This window comes from Epinephelus lanceolatus, chromosome 3, assembly GCF_041903045.1.
Source record: "Epinephelus lanceolatus isolate andai-2023 chromosome 3, ASM4190304v1, whole genome shotgun sequence".
Classification (NCBI taxonomy): domain Eukaryota; kingdom Metazoa; phylum Chordata; class Actinopteri; order Perciformes; family Serranidae; genus Epinephelus; species Epinephelus lanceolatus.
In genome coordinates this window covers 42626564-42642232 of record NC_135736.1, presented here as the reverse complement: position 1 = coordinate 42642232, position 15669 = coordinate 42626564, and the positions used below count along the sequence as shown (strand labels likewise).

The 15669-nt window shown below is 42.6% G+C and overlaps 2 protein-coding genes across 5 annotated transcripts in view; one reads left to right on the top strand and one right to left on the bottom strand.

Annotated features, from left to right (window-relative positions):
- Nucleotides 1-5015, top strand: part of sst3b (somatostatin receptor 3b) — an 80610-nt gene extending 75595 nt beyond the window's left edge. For all 3 annotated transcript variants that reach the window (XM_078166395.1, XM_078166396.1, XM_033623469.2), the window contains exon 3: nucleotides 798-5015. In XM_078166395.1, coding sequence (XP_078022521.1) covers nucleotides 798-1523 — 726 coding nt within the window. In that variant the 3' untranslated portion in view covers nucleotides 1524-5015. The remainder of the gene's footprint in view (nucleotides 1-797) is intronic.
- LOC117254819 (protein CutA homolog) lies at nucleotides 4997-9490 on the bottom strand. Of its 2 annotated transcripts, XM_033623238.1 has the most exons (7): nucleotides 9394-9490; nucleotides 7520-7585; nucleotides 7204-7352; nucleotides 6820-6879; nucleotides 6559-6604; nucleotides 5751-5800; nucleotides 4997-5559 (listed from the first exon to the last, which is right to left on the bottom strand). In XM_033623238.1, exons 2-7 carry the CDS (start codon nucleotides 7580-7582, stop codon nucleotides 5460-5462), a joined length of 468 nt encoding a protein of 155 aa, XP_033479129.1. In that variant the 5' UTR covers nucleotides 7583-7585; nucleotides 9394-9490; the 3' UTR covers nucleotides 4997-5459. The 2 variants fall into 2 exon arrangements, with proteins under 2 accessions (XP_033479129.1, XP_033479130.1); XM_033623239.1 differs by lacking the exon at nucleotides 7520-7585 and having other exon boundaries at nucleotides 9394-9462.
- Between the last annotated feature and the right edge of the window lie 6179 nt (nucleotides 9491-15669).

Below are 15669 nucleotides of genomic sequence, written 5' to 3'. Positions count from 1 at the left end.
CGATCTCGAGAATGAGACGGAGGAGATCACCTTGTACTTGATCTAAGCAACTCTAAGAAGCATAGTACAGCCTATTTACCTGAGATCCTGAGTGCAGAGCTGATCTTCTTCCAGACACTGTTTATAAGTGTATAGGCCTATCGTCCATGGGACAGATGTAAAGCTCTGGTTAGCCCTGCTTTCGCATATTCATCAGACTGAATATTTACAGAAACAGGACGGGAAAGATATCTGTCAGCTCTGATTGGTTTGTAACCTGACTCCTGTCTGACTGCTGAGCGTGGTCACTTCCTCTGGCTGTCCTTTCAAATTAAATTCCCACATGGTCCAGTCATATAGGTTTTAATTTATTTTGACAAGGTGCAGCTCCTAATAGAGTTTCATGTTTGTTTTCTGCGACTAAACGACCAATGAAATCTTGCCGACGAATGACCTTTCTGGGCGACTAAGGATTAGTTGACTACCAGGGTGCAGTCCTCGTAAACAGAACGTGTTTCTTTGCTTTATTTATTCTGAAGTACTAAAAAATGACAAAAAACAGCAAAGTATATTCCCAGGAGGAATGTAGCACATGACTGTCAACAGTTTTCATACAAACTCTTTCTTAGGTACAATGTGGTTTGAAGATACATTCACCTTTATACTGGGTTCATAGGAAAAAATCTCAGGTGGGGATGACTCAGAACCTTAGCACACAAAAATACTAATTGAAACTGATTTAGGTGAGCTAACCCTTTATGAGTAAACATATGTGTTTAAATAAGACAGGTAAAAGTTCTTTATCTTTTCTTTCAAAGGTGCGCAGTGTTGCAAAGCGGGCGCAGGCCACGTCCTCTCGGCGCAGGAGGTCGGAACGTAAAATCACCAGGATGGTGGTTGTGGTGGTGGCAGTGTTTGTGTTTTGCTGGCTACCATTCTACGTTCTGAACATCGTCAACCTCCTTGTGGTCCTGCCTGGGGACTTCAGGGGGCTCTACTTTTTTGTTGTCGTGCTGTCATATGCCAACAGCTGCGCCAACCCCATACTGTACGGATTTCTGTCTGACAACTTCAAGAGAGGCTTCAGGAAGGCCCTGTGCGGAGCTTCACGCAGGGTGAAGAACAACGACAGGGCCGGCACTGAGGTACAGCGACCAACAGAGGAGTGGGGCGGCATTGTGCTCCAAGCACAGAAAAGTGAAGGAGTCAGCAAGGTGCATAGGAAAGACTGTGGTGAAAAAGAAGAAGAGGAGGAAGTCAATGGAACAGGAGGGGCCATACAGATGAGTGAAATATGCAAAACGTCACAAAATGGAAACCACAGTGGCGTAACAGAGGGCTCAAGGACACAGGTCATGCAGAGAGATAAACCTGATCCAGAGCACTTGAGTCAGAGTGCTAAATATGGAGAAGGCGCTGAGAAAGGCCCAGGCTCTGATCCTGCTGAGGCAGCGTCCCCTGTGGCCAGTAAATGTAGAATCAGCAGGTCAAAACCTGACGAATCCCTGGACAATAAGTCTGTGCTCGAAATCAGCTCCTTGTAACAGATGATGTGAGTTCAGTGGATTTTGGTGCCACTTAAAGTATTTCTCAGACTTTTGAAACAGCTGTGAATATTACAAACAACTGTGGGTTACAGATTACCAGCTCAGTGTTCATGTGAAGTGACTGTTGTCTTAAAGTTGTGGTCGGACCTTTTGCTTGGCTAATATTTGCATTATGTAACAATCTGCCAATATCAATGCAGTTGTTTTTGACATGGTGTGAGGATGTAAAAAAAAAAAAAAAAGATATAACTGACAAAATCTAAAATCAGGCATAATGTCAGCCATGTTGGATTGAAACACTGGCTGCAAGTAATGTGAGGTAGTGTTCAGTTATTGTTGCAAGCAGACCTGCAGAAACACTTGTATGGTCAAGACTGATGGGTCATTTTTTAGATTTAGATTTTTTGTTCTTGATTTCTCACTTGATTGTGAGACTGTTTTGCCAACTGGTCTGGTCCCTTTAAAGGGCAACAACGGCCACTTTCAAAATTCATGTATGTTTCTACTTTGGTTAAAGACAGTCCAAAAATATTTGTAATCTCAAACAACTCTCAAAGTACAAAGTCTGGAGCTGCTCCCGAGACAATAAATATGGAAAGATGTTCTAGATCAGTGATTCCAAGTCAGTGGGTCACGGTCCAAAAGTGGGTCGCGAGTCCATTCTGAATGCACCGCGGAGACTCGAATACCCTTTTTCCATTGTCACTCTTGGCCATGCCGCCTTAAGCTGCATCAGAGATGGACCTTCTCTGGAGGAGACCAGAGAGAAAGGCACTTTTTAAAGTCTCCAGTTAGGAACCACTGATCTAGATGACACTGTGTGCCCCCAGGGGAATGTTCTGAGTATATTGGTACATTTTTTTGTTTCAGAGCTGAGAACACTACAGTCAAATGAAGCTCATTTGGGTATAAAAAAGAAAAACTTTCTGTGGGTCTACAAATGGTCTATGGAGCAGCTTCACACTTTATAGCCCATGACATCACAAGTTACTTACTTGATTTCTGGTTTTGAGAGAGAGTAGGTCATGTTCACAAATATTGACTGACCTTTCCAAGGCAATGGAGATAACATGGTGGAATTCTTAATTTCAGCTTGTGTTCCCCTTTAAACGGACAAAAGACCAGACTTTACACTATGACGGTCATCCCAGGTTAATGTAACCCTGATAAATACTTTATCTTTTTAAATATTATATTCTGTAACAATATATATTTATTTATTGCTGTCATGTTAAAAAGGACTGCCACAAGGACTTCTTTTGATCAGGAACATCATGTTCTGAAATGGCTAATGCATTGTATGAATCATATCCCAGTGGGACATAACTAATGACCCATTGTGAAATGAAAAATGTCAGCTTTGTTTACTTTTTATTCTTACTAAAACAGCCCACAAAGCTTAATTGTTGTGTTTTCTAAAACACATTTTACTGTCAGCTGTTTAGTGCTTTTGTCGAACCTTTCTGTAACATCAGTACTGTGCATGTGTGAGCATACGTCCATGGAGCGGGACATCAGTGTAACTCTGTTGCTGCATTTCTGGTAGCTAAGCTCTGGATACATTACCCCGTGTATTGTTCTGATTGGTCGTAGTGTTATCCAATTGCGTGCAGTGATATTTTCAAATGCATGCTTGGTGCCGCCCTCGAGTTGGGCCATTTTCATAACTCATAGCCAGACCCTCAATCTTTCGAGATTTGGGTCTGGATTTCCAGGCTAGCCTGCAGTTGTAACTGCCTCTCTGTACACCGTGCTCACGTGTGTGCGCGAGACCATGAGACATGGGCACCGCATTCATGTGTGTTCACGTGCTTTCGCTGGTCTCGCGCACAAGCGCACACGTGAGCACGGTGTACAGAGAGGCAGTCAGAGCTACAGGCTACAATGAGGCTAAAAACAGAGTTCAAATGACGTTTTTCCAAACAATTTTTTATGTCGGGGCTTCAGGACACTTGGATCACTACAGACGAGCAGTATGGAGATATTTTGTGGTTTCAATTATGTGTTTTTGGACGTTTCAATCTGGGGCGCCGTAAGCCTCCATTAGGTGTAGTTGTGTTGCTACCTCCTCTCCCCTGGGATCTCCGCAAGTGTTGTGACGACTCTAAAACTTCACCTGAGCCTCCCTCGGCATATGGGTGAGTGGGTAATGGCTGAATTTTTATTTTTGGGTGCACTATCCCTTAAATGTTACAGAAACACTATTCTTACCTTCAGGTAACTGAGAAAACTAAGAAACATTGTTATAAACATTGTATTTCATTTCTGCCTATGTATCCCTTCAAATTCTACACACTGGACCTCTGAGGTTACCTGACTACATGCTTTAGCTTGCTACCTGAGATGCGCAACACATAACAGTGCCAGCAACCCTCCACAGTAAATCGGAGGAAGCAGGTTTAAAATCTTTTTTTCTGTGAGGGGAACTCTTTAAGATATGATTTTGTCTCAAAAATATGCTAGTAAGAAAACTGCACACCCTGTATACCAGTGTGTGATTGTATTTATGTATTTATTACATCCTCTTAAATTATGAAGGCAACATGTAGAAGATATTTCTCTCTAACACATAACAGACTATATGCATCACTGGAGCATAAAAAACAACAACTTTTAACTCTTGTCGGCGATGAACATCTATGTCAAGTGTCATTTTTAGCACAGATATATATATTTTTTGAGGATTCTCTGCTTTATGTTTATTGTTACTATGTTGATATGGTCAATGTGAAGAAAACCATGGGTTGTGGCAGTTGAAATAGTTAGTGTGTGTTATGTACTGTACTGTGGTTTCTATATTTTATGTCACATTTAATTATGGCTCAGAGATTTATGTCAAATTCCAGATGGGCAGATTATATCTATACAATCTGCCACGTTTTTTTCTTGGTTTGTTTTCAGTGTTTGCATTTTGATGTATAATCTGCAATGTTGTCAGAGCACTGGTAAAATATAAAGTGGTGAGAGTGGGCTAAATAAATGTTTACAGATGATGTTCTATACATCCTCCATTAGCTATACCAGCTTATCCTTTCAGGGGGTTCTGAGGGAGCTAGAGCTAATCCCAGCTGACACTGGGCAAGAGGCACACATAGACAGTCATTGACACTCAATTTATTCCTAAGGGAGTCCCTTGTTAAGTTTATTTGCATGTCTTTGGATTTAAGGAGGACCCGGAGAAAACCCACGCAGGTATGGGGAGAACATGCAAACCTGACAGAACCCAGAACCCTCTTGCTGTGAGATGACTGCGCTAACCACCGTGCTGCACCACAGATTATAGTGGTGTGTAAATATTTTTGTCCTTCAATAAAACGTGGTGTTGTATGCAATTGTGTCACTTGAACTTCTGCACGTATACATGTATACAGTATGTAGTGTGTACATTACATGTATGTAACTGTTGTCATGTTCGTCATTATGACCTCAGCCTTACTGTGTGTTGTTCACCAAGAAAGACTTCAAACCAATTAAAAAATTATCCTCCTCTTTATTGCAAAAATGCTTCTTTCACCATGGAAATCTATCAGATGTCTGTTCAAACATTTTAGTGGCATTTCCAGACAAGTCAAAGCTGCAGCACAGTTCATTCTGCACCTGGTTGACTCTGAAAATTAAAGACCAAGGCTGCCCTCTAGAGGTAAACATACTGGAAGGGAAAATATTCAACACTTAAAAGAATCAAATGATGGCTGGAGCACAGCAAAAAGGAAATATCTTAGCTCTATCATAATTTGAATTATTTCAAAACTCCCAGTGTGGTACTTATTCACACAATGGCCACTTTTAATTGTCTTCTAACTCTTGGTCGTATGCAGTTAGAAATACCATTATAGATTTGGATAGTGTCTTAACATCTCTTCAAAGGAAACAGTAACTGTGTACATGTTTTTCAACATTAATCCATGAATTAATTCATCCACTCATCCATCCTTACTCAGGGACTACTTCCCCTATCCACTTGAGGTAGGGCGGGTTGCCCTGGTCAATAGGCAGGCTGATGACCTCGGCCACCTCGTAAGGATGGTTAGAGCTGAAGAGAAGAACGTGCAGTTATGAGTCAGCTGGGAGCACAGAAAGACACACAGTACACTTAAGCAGCAGTAATAAAATCCATACTCTTTGACCGCTTGAGTCATGGCAGATAATGGAGCAACACAGTGTTCCCGTGAGAGCTGGGTTGGAGGAAGGTGTTTTCTGCACTGAGTTTAAAAATAAACTCACCGGACATATTCGGCAAGAGCAGGCACCTTGGTACTTCTTGTTTTAATCATCTAAAGAGGACAGAGACACTGGGTCAGCTCCACAGCTCATCAGACAGTTGAGACAATTTTATTGCTTTATCACAGGCGTATTTCTTTGGTATTTAAAAAACTATTCTGTGTCTAGGATGACCCGAATTTTTTTCCCTCTCTCACCCTGTATGACAAAGGCTGCAGCCCCTTTCACACAGCCGGTTCAAGGCACGAATGTCACGCTGTTATTCCACCTCACCATTTTGTATAAAAGGTAAGATCGTAGAACAGGGGGAACAAAGTCGTCTTGCCTCTTAGTCGGGAGTGGATGCAGTAGCAGCAACAAATCAACATCTGTGTTAAAGGGACAGCTGGCGGGACTGGACTGATGTGACATTCTGATGCTTTGTTTTAGGGCTGGGCAATATGGACAAAAATCATACCTCGGTATTTACAGACTGACTGATGATATATATCTCTGTATCTTCTATGAAATGGGCTCCGTGTTTTCAGTTATAAATTCAATTGACAGGAAATTTTGAAGAAGTTGCAATTAGGTTTTTGATCATTAGTGCTAGCGCTAGTTGTAGCAGTAATGCTATCTGCAGCAGTTAGTACTAGTAGTGCATGTGGTAGAAGTAAGAAGAGCTGTAATACAATTGCAGCTGTAGCAATATCAGCATTTACATGAATGGTAGCAGTGACAGGATTTAACCCCATGTATTAAAAGGATTTTGCTGCATTTAGATTGATAATTTCACAGCATAAATTATTACAACACTTCAGTCAATACTCACCAGAAGCACTTCATTGTCCTCTTCAATCTTACCCTGCCATTCATATCTGAAGGAGAAAAAAAACATAAGGAATCTGTCATCTCATAAATCCTTCTTGTCATTATTCATTTGTTTAAAAAGCACCAATTTTTAAAGGATAAAATCATTTATTTCAAATGCTGCCCAAGAAACCCGTCATTAAGCAAAAACACCCTGTGAATATTTAAAACACAGACAAACCAACCAGACATAACAGTGAAATGCAGCCATCTTAAAACTTACACCGATGTGATTGCTGGGACGATGTTGACACACGCAGCTAGCTTCCTTTCCACAATACCCCTGAGAGACAGAAGAAAATACAGAATTAGCCACACATGAATTTGCATGAACAAACTGGCAAGAATGCTAAATGATAATGAGTGAATGGCAGAAACAAAAATGTGCATTTGTTTTGCAGGCTGATGAAGAATATGAGCTAAAATTATTTACAATCAAACGGGACATCTCATTTTCATTCGACTGAGTAACAGAGGAGAGACACACCAAGAAGAGAGGATTTTCCCAACTTTTACTTTATCTTTTATTCTATAATCATGTTGAAAAAAAAGGTTACACATTTCACACATTTCTAAAACAGAATTAAGCTGCTGCTGATTGTATCACCTGGCCAGGTCTTTAGCCACTGTGTCATTAGGACAAGTGACGAAAGCGGCAGAGTGTGTGCCTGATGTGTACGTCTCAGATGCCATGGAAAACGCCCTCAGTCCAACAGTCCTCAGCAGCTGGAACATAAACACACTCAGGAGCACCGTCTGGGAGGAGAAAAGGAGGAGGAAGAGGATGAAACCCAACCAACAACAGGTTACATACATTAGAGCATTAGAGCAAGACATGGAGTTAAAAAAGACATGGACAAACTATTCAAATGTGTTAGAGACATCTATATAGAGCGTGGAGCATGACAGGAACACACACTCACCACAACCAAAGCTTTCAAGGATCCACCTTGCAGTGTCTCTGCACTGGGCAGTCCAATTCGCATTGCCTGAGCGGGTCATAAACATACCAGTTAGCCAGACACAGTGGTGGAAGAGGATCCTTAACTTAAGTAAAACATACCATGGTGTAAAAAACTCCATTACAAGTAAAGCCCAGTTTAAACCAAAGATTTGCGAGGAAACGAAACTGTTTTGGAGTACTGCAGAGAAACGAAGCAGCGGTGTGAACTGACCGTCTGATTGTGTCACCTGCAACTCAGCTGGCCAAATCACCAGCGGCTGGTTTTAGGACATAAAGCATGTCACTTGTTTCTACAGCCTATCAGCTTGTAGTGAAGTCCGCTGGTCAAGTCAAAATGAACGCAGACAGCGCGTCCGCCTGCTGTGGCCGAGCCCTCTGTTTCCATCCTCATCGCGTGCCGGGGTTGGACGGTGGGACGCTGCTGCTGCTCGCTGTATGTGCTTACGCCCCCGCAGACATAGACATTCTCACTGACTGATAAATTGACGCTGCTTATTTATATAAATGTGGCGTATTTATTATCAATAAAGTCCATCTGATGCTCGTTTTTTTAATGTTTTTTACCATTTCATCACTACTACAAATGCAGCTGTAGCCAGTATCTCACTATCACTATCCTCATTCATATTTCAAGAAGCTACAAATTATATTCAGCCACAAAATCAGCCTGGAAAGCTGGAAATCACAACAGAAGTACAGAGAGCTGTTGCATAGAGATGATACACTGTCTCATCTAGTTGCATTGGTGTGAAGCAGCAGGTTTTTAGAACGTTTCAGAACAACGCATTGCAACGAGCTGCCTGTTTCAACTTGTCTCGTCACAAATCTTTGGTCTGAACTGGGCTTTAAAAACCCAATTTCAAAATTGTTTTTTTAAACTTTTATTTAGTGAGTTGTTGCTATATTTTGCAGGATGATGTGCAATGTTCATCATAGGCCTACACTGCGCAAAATGCCACACATTTCAGGGGGATTTAAAATAGGATTTGGTTGTAAAAATGTGATTGACCATTTACAATGGCTCTTAAAATACACACAATATTTTTTTGGACAATGTTTAACCTTATTTATTAAATTGTGCTTAACTATAACTGTGTTTCTGAGTGATTCCTAACCTTCACACTAATAAATTAAGTTTAAACTCCTGTTTAAATGAAAGGGGAATTGTTAGAGAAACCTCCCTTGTCCCTGGTTGTACTTTGTAAATGTGGGGCCAATTTTGAATACTTTGTGTACTACTGGGTAGATCAGTGACATAATACTGCTTTAAATCAAAAGACTTTACAGTAGAATTAAATGGAAACATTCAGTAAAATGCAAATTCCTCAAAACTGTATTTACATGTGGTACAAGAGTAAATGTAACGTCATTCCACCACTGGTCAGCTAACATATTCACATAGTTATTGCTGCCATGTTTCAAATGTGAGACCTGCTCATATGCACAGTCTGAGATGTTGTACTTGTTGTAGTACACTAGCAGAGCATGCAGACAGTTTAGCTAAGTCGCTAATTTACTAAACATGCTGTGGATATCAGACAGCCATTTCCTCACAGAGATAATGCCAACAAACAAAACCTGTGCACTGCTCCCAACCTCTGAACAGTGATAGTTTCTAGTTTACAGGTGACTTGCAGACGGGGTGTGTTTAGCTAGCAGTTAGCATGTGTGAGCGTTAGCAGTAACGTTAGTCGTTGTTAGTCGGGAGCAGAAACACTGGTGAGTTTGTGAAACAGTAAAACCACAAGACGGAGTTATAAAATAATGTCAGATAATATGGTAAATACGAGCGTGAAAAGCAGAAGCATTTAAGAGTGTTTTTTGTTTCATTACCTTCTGACAGCTGCCAGGCTCGAGCGACACACGCTACCGTAAAGCGAGACGGCTGTGTGTTTGTGAAACTGTCGTAAATCAGCAGTGGAGCCTGAAGCTGCTCTCTTCAGACCCTTTCATGTTCAAGGCTTTGTTGATATTAGTCAAAGTAAAGAACGAAGTTAAGAAAAGAAAGGGTTTTGTCCATTTAATCGTGGATAATTAACCACAACATATATGCACACACATCTATAAAGGCTACATCATGTCTTTGTCTGTCACATTTTTCCTTTGTTATAAGCTATCTGGTGTCTTGACAAGAATGTAAGGCACATTTAGGGCTTGTAACAATAATAAATATTACATGATAATAATTATTAATTTTAATAATGGTAATAAAAACAGACCATAATAATAATAATAATAATCATGAAAATAATAATAATAATTAATCTTCGGGGATGAATTAGTGATGGGCAAAGCAGTTCTTGTGATGTTACTGAATCACTAGAATCAGTTCATTAAAAAGATTCATTCAAAAGACTCGTTCACCTAATCGTTCAGTGCTTGGCGGGAGGAGCCCCGACTGTACTGCGTAGTCCGACTTACTGAACTGATACACGGCTGAGCTGCTGCTGCATCTGCCTTGCACTGGTGAGTCTCATTACTGGCCAGCCTAACCTTTTAAGTTTGTTTATCTGGAAACTAAAGCCCTTTTTAGATAGGAATTGTGCAAATTTGCAGGAAAGCCCAATCAGTCTTCTTTCAGCATTGGCAGTAAAAAAACAAAATCAGGGAGTGCAGCAAAATGCCGCCTGCCTACTTTTGTTTATACAGAAAGCGCCTTTTTCGGGGCAATGGGGGGCGTGAGCAAGTAACAAAACGTGTAGCTCAGCGTGTGATGTTAACAGTGACGTGGAAGGGAAGCCACGGCTGGTCAGTCCTTCGGCGATTCTGCCCGGCCCGTTTCCCCCCGTCCTTGTCATCTGACGGTTAATGGCCTCTTCATTTGTGAGGGCAAGGAGGGCGCGCAATGCCTTGTCTCCCCAGTTGCTCATCTTTACAGTGTCTGTCAGGTTTGTGTTTCCCTCTTGCTACTAGCTGCTCGCTAATTCCTGCTATCAGCTGTTTCCTGTTTATCCACCGCCAGTGGGTTGCACGTGCAGCGTCATCAACAGCTCCTCCCACAAGTCATCAACAGCCCCTCCCATGGCTGAAGGCCGCCTCGGTCTGTTTAAACTAAAAGAGTTCCGCCAATATGTCTACCCTACGAGGCGGAAAACTGGGCACCTCGGATCAACTCGCCAATCCGGCTCTGTGTGTATAAATGCTCACAGCTGGCCGGCAAAACGTCCCAACATTTGCGGAAAATCTGGCAGTGTAAAAGGGGCTTAAGTCTGTTAAAACAATGGCGAGGTTTGTGATTGTGTTCACGTGGCTTGACTCCTGGCTACATTAGCCGTTAGCTTGGAGAAAACGGACCCTATGAAAGTGTATCGCTCAGAGGAACTGATTTGAATCACTTGGGGATTGGGGTTACGTCGTTCACCAAGTGATTTTTTCACCGAGTGATTCGTCACACGGTAGGCAGTCCCTCCCTGCACCCTGGCTGCCTCGTGAGTGATTCATCGTTCGCACAGACCGAATCGGCAGTTCCACTCCCGGCCTGCACACTCACTGCCGAGCTCAACTGAACTGAAAAATGAACGAATCAGCTCCGGAGGTGATTCAGTTCAGTGTGTTTACTCAACAGATTTGCTCTTTTGAACAATTCATTCACGAACGACACAACACTAGGATGAATACAGTTATTTCTATTCTATAATAGTAATAATAATAAAAATATCCGCATTATTATTATTGTCGTTATTGTTGGGCACTGTCACCTCACAGCAAGTGGGGTCAGTATTCGAACCTGCCAGCCAGCTGGGGCCCCGTCTGTGTGGAGTCTGCATGTCCTCACTGTGTCACTGGGTCTTCAGCTTCCTCCCACAGTCCAAAGACGTGGAGGTTAGGTTAAGCGAGGTCTCCAAATTGAGGGTAAATGGTGATAATCCGGCGACCTGTTCAGGGTGTTCCCTGCGTCTTGCCCAGTGTCAGTGCTCAGGTCCTGGACCAGAGGCCTGGGAGTTTGAAGATTCAGCTCAGTATCTTAGCTGTTCCCAGGACTGCACTCTTCTGGACTGGTACCTCAGATGTTGTACCTGGAATCTACTGGAGCCACTCTCCCAGTCTGGGGGTCACAGCCCCGAGAGCTCTGATTACCACTGGCACCACTGTTGCCTTTACTCCCCACATCTTTTCTAGCTCCTCTTTCAGGCCTTGATATTCTTTGGGCTTCTCATGTTCCCTCTTTCTGGTGTTGCTGTTGCTTGGGATTGCACTTTGAGATTGGGTACCAAGCCCCAAAGCCCAACACACATGCACATATATAATTTTTTTTTTTTTGCTGGTAATTGTAGGGGGACTCATCACCCACATCTGACTTCATCTTAATGCTTTTGGTAACTTTTACTTTTTCATCAACTCAGCTAGAGGGCAGCAAAGTGCAGGGCAATCCAATAGAAGAATACAATTGATTGCAACCCAGTAGTAGACCTACAGAGGTCCCCCAGACTTCTTAGAACATCTTTGCATTGGTGGGAGAGTGGTACTGCAGAGATGTGGGTTTGACTCTCGGCCAGTACAACCTTTTAACTGTACACACACAAATACAGCAAACATTATTTTTGTGTGCAGAAATGATGCTTTAGATTTTTATTTAACATTTTAAATGCTAGATGTGACTCTTATGTAAGAGGTGGTTCTCTAATTGGCTATTTTAATGGGAAAGTTGTTGATAAGCAATCAAAAGCAGTGCTCATTATTTTGGCATTCTCTGCAAGACTTAATGGTCATGCAGGACTCAGAGCAGTCTGAAATAGATACAAACAACGATGTGCACATGCTATGTAATGCATGTAGTGTGCACACATATGGATTTTCCACTATTGCCACCAACACTTTAGAGTTATTAAACACGCAGTGGCAGTGGATAACCATATGATGGCAGCTTTTGTACAGAAGACCAGACAAGAATGTGCTTTATGATCAGCATTGGTAGTTATAACACACACACACACACACACACACACACAATAAATCAGTTCCTGTCAACGGGGTACCAGCAATGACTGTGATGTCTGTGTGCACACAAATAATTCTTCCTTTGTGTGTGTGTGTGTGTGTGTGTGTGTGTGTGCACGCAAGACAGAAAGCCACTCTGTTTGATAACATCCAACACCTCCCTCACACTCTCCTTTCTTCGCCTTCATCCTTGATTAAGGAATGAGACAAGCATGTCACACATGCTAATATGCACACACACACACACACACACACACACACTTAGGGGATGTGACTCGCGCACTCAGAACAAGATAGATTGAGCTGTAGCTGATCTGAGAGCTCTACCAGGAATGCATGGACACACATAAAGACGCAGCAAGACGTATTAGTGGAGCTTGTCAAGCCTTTGCAAGAGCAATGAGGAGCAATGGAAGGAGGAGGGATATGTTGGTGGTGGAGGTGGTGGTGAGAGTGGGGTGGGGTGGAGGGGGCGGGGGTGGGGGGGGCTTGTTCCCATGGAAACTGTGCAGTCAGCACATCTGTACGTGTTATACGCTGTCCTCTCTCATCGGCATCCCGCGGCCTCTCCCCGCCACAGCTGGACATGACAGCATGCGCTCACATGTACAAGACGCACGCACACACTCACGCAAATAATGCACAAACTGCTGCCCTGACCCCGTTGCCATGGTGACCATAGAGCCCTCAACCCATGGGATGCTATCTTAGTATATGAAAAAAAATGCATATGTGTGTGTTTGCGTGTGTGACTGAGACCAGACATCCACACAAGTTGCTACTAGCACTGGGCAACTGTCTTTCCCTCTCTGTTTCATCACCAGATTTTACCCTCTTTTCTCTCTCTCTCTCTCTCTCTCTCTCTCTCTCTCTCTCTCTCTGTCTCTCTTTCCCCCTGTCTTTTTCCTTCTCTCCCTCTGTCTCTCGCCCCCTCTCCCTCCAAGCATGAGGAGAATCAATATGTTTTCAATTTGCAGCAGAGCCTTCCTCCTCTGCATCCTAATCAGGCTCCACTGGCCCTTTAACTTCCAGAGAAAGAGAGAAAGGAAGAAACAGAGAGAGGGAGAAAGAGAGACAAGAAGTGGGTAAAGGCGGACCTCAACCAAAGGACGTTTCTAATACATAGCTCAGATGTCCGCATCAGGATCAGTGGCGCATGTGCTAAAGAATATTTCTCTGCTGTTTTACTACAGGCTGTACGATGTCTATAGAGAGCAGAAATCCTGACATCACATCCGGGTTATCCGCTGTTCCACTAACTTCTGTAACTCACTGCAGTCTCTCAATGAAGGTTTCTTTTATCAGCCTTTCAAAAAAGTGCAACATGTTATATGAGCTTACAAACATTTTTAAAGATAAATCAATATCTACTACAACAGTTCATAGAAGTCTGAAGTTGAGACACATGACTTGACCTTGAGTTAAATTTGAGTCACAAATTTGACGACCCAAGACTTAATTTGGAAGAGAGTTACTGCCTCATGCAAGGGAGTTCAAGTATCTCAGGGTCTCAGGGTTCACAAGTGAGGGTAGAATGGAGCGTGAGATGGATCTGTGGTTTGGTGCGGTTTCCGTAGTGATGCTGGAAGTAGACGCTTTCAATTAACTGGTCCATCTACGTCCCAACCTATGGTGTGTGTCACCTATGGTCATGAGCTCTGGGTAGTGACTGAAACAATGAGATCGCAGATGCAGGCGGCCAAAATGAGTTTCCTCTGTGAGGTGGTTGGGCTCAGCCTTAGAGATAGAGTAAGGAGCTCGGACATCCAGAAGGAGCTTGGAGTAGAGCCGCTGCTCCTTCTTGTCAAAAGGGGTCAGTTGAGGTGGTTCGGGCATCTGATCAGGATGCCTCCTGGGCACCTCCCGTTAGAGGTGTTCCGGGCACGTCCCACTGGTAGGAGGCCCTGGGGCAGACCCAGAACTCACTGGAGGGATTACATATCTCATCTGGCCTGGCAACGCCTTGGGGTCCCCCAGGAGGAGCTTTAAAGTGTTGCTGGGGAGAGGGACGTCTGAGGTGCTTTGCTTGGCCTGCTGCCCCCACGACCCGGCCCTGGATAAGTGGATGAAATTGGATGGATGGATGGATGGATGGATGGATGGATGGACCCAACTTAACAAAATCAAAAAAGACTTGCACTTAACTCGCACCCAAGCCTTTTGACTTAAAAATACTTGTTTTCCCTAAGCCTGAAGATGAAAAAGTATATTTAATAAGAGTGCCACAATTCAGTTCATTTCTTAAATCAACGATCATCAACACTGCATTGCCTGCAAGTTGACGTAAGTTCCCCATATTCAATTTGAACCAATCCGACAGCATCCAGTCAAGTTGCAGCAGAGAAGCATGAAGAACTACTGTAATATCACTGAGCCCCAGTTTGAAAAACTGACGCCAAATGTATACAAAAACAAAATGGTGGTCGGCAAAAAACAAAATGCAGTAAAATATATGGGTCAAAAAATACAGACAGGAATGTAACAACTTCCAACAACCTTTTTTTTTTAATGAAATATATGCACATTTACACAAATACACAAAAGCATTCATGATTTTTTAAAACATAATATAATTTTTTCTGTTGTTAAAGTGGAATTACATTTGATGAAGAGCATGTCATGACATGTTCAGGAATCCAAACTCAAAGTCAGGGATTTTGGACTTGCCTGTCTTGACTTGGGACTTGAGTGCGAAGACTTGGAGGCACTTGTGACTTGCAAAACAATGATTTAGTCCCAACTCTGGCACTTTATGATTTTAACAAAGTGAAACAGCAGGGCAGCGTGCATATTGTACATCATAAATGTTTCTTCTTTATCCAAGATACTCTGTTCTAATGTCTAATGTAAGTTGGTGGGTGCATTCCAAATGAACCACCCCCGATGTGATGTTTAGTTTATATATATTGTGTCTTTATTGGCTCCTGTTGCTATTGGCTGCTCTAATGACTAGATTTCTCCACAGGGATCAGTCATTATCATCTTATCCTCTTGTGTTTGTAAGGCAAATAAAGTCACCCTGAGTCATTAAGATATATTATGTCTGAATTGCTTTTAATGATACTGTAATCTGGCTCTTTCATTATAGTTGTGGGGAAGGTCTTTCTACACCCTCCCACCCCCTGCCACAGGGAGGTCAGAGTTCAACGTCAGCTACAGAACAGTGATCCT

Bases quoted from the DNA above. Each gene is read 5' to 3' on its own strand.
- LOC117254819 (XM_033623238.1), bottom strand. From the start codon at position 7,582: ATGCGAATTGGACTGCCCAGTGCAGAGACACTGCAAGGTGGATCCTTG. The intron at 6,605-6,819 runs GTAAGTTTTAAG...TTTCTCCTTCAG, and splicing joins GTCCCAGCAATCACATCGGT to ATATGAATGGCAGGGTAAGA. The intron at 5,560-5,750 runs GTGAGTTTATTT...TCTTCTCTTCAG, and splicing joins GCTCTTGCCGAATATGTCCG to CTCTAACCATCCTTACGAGG.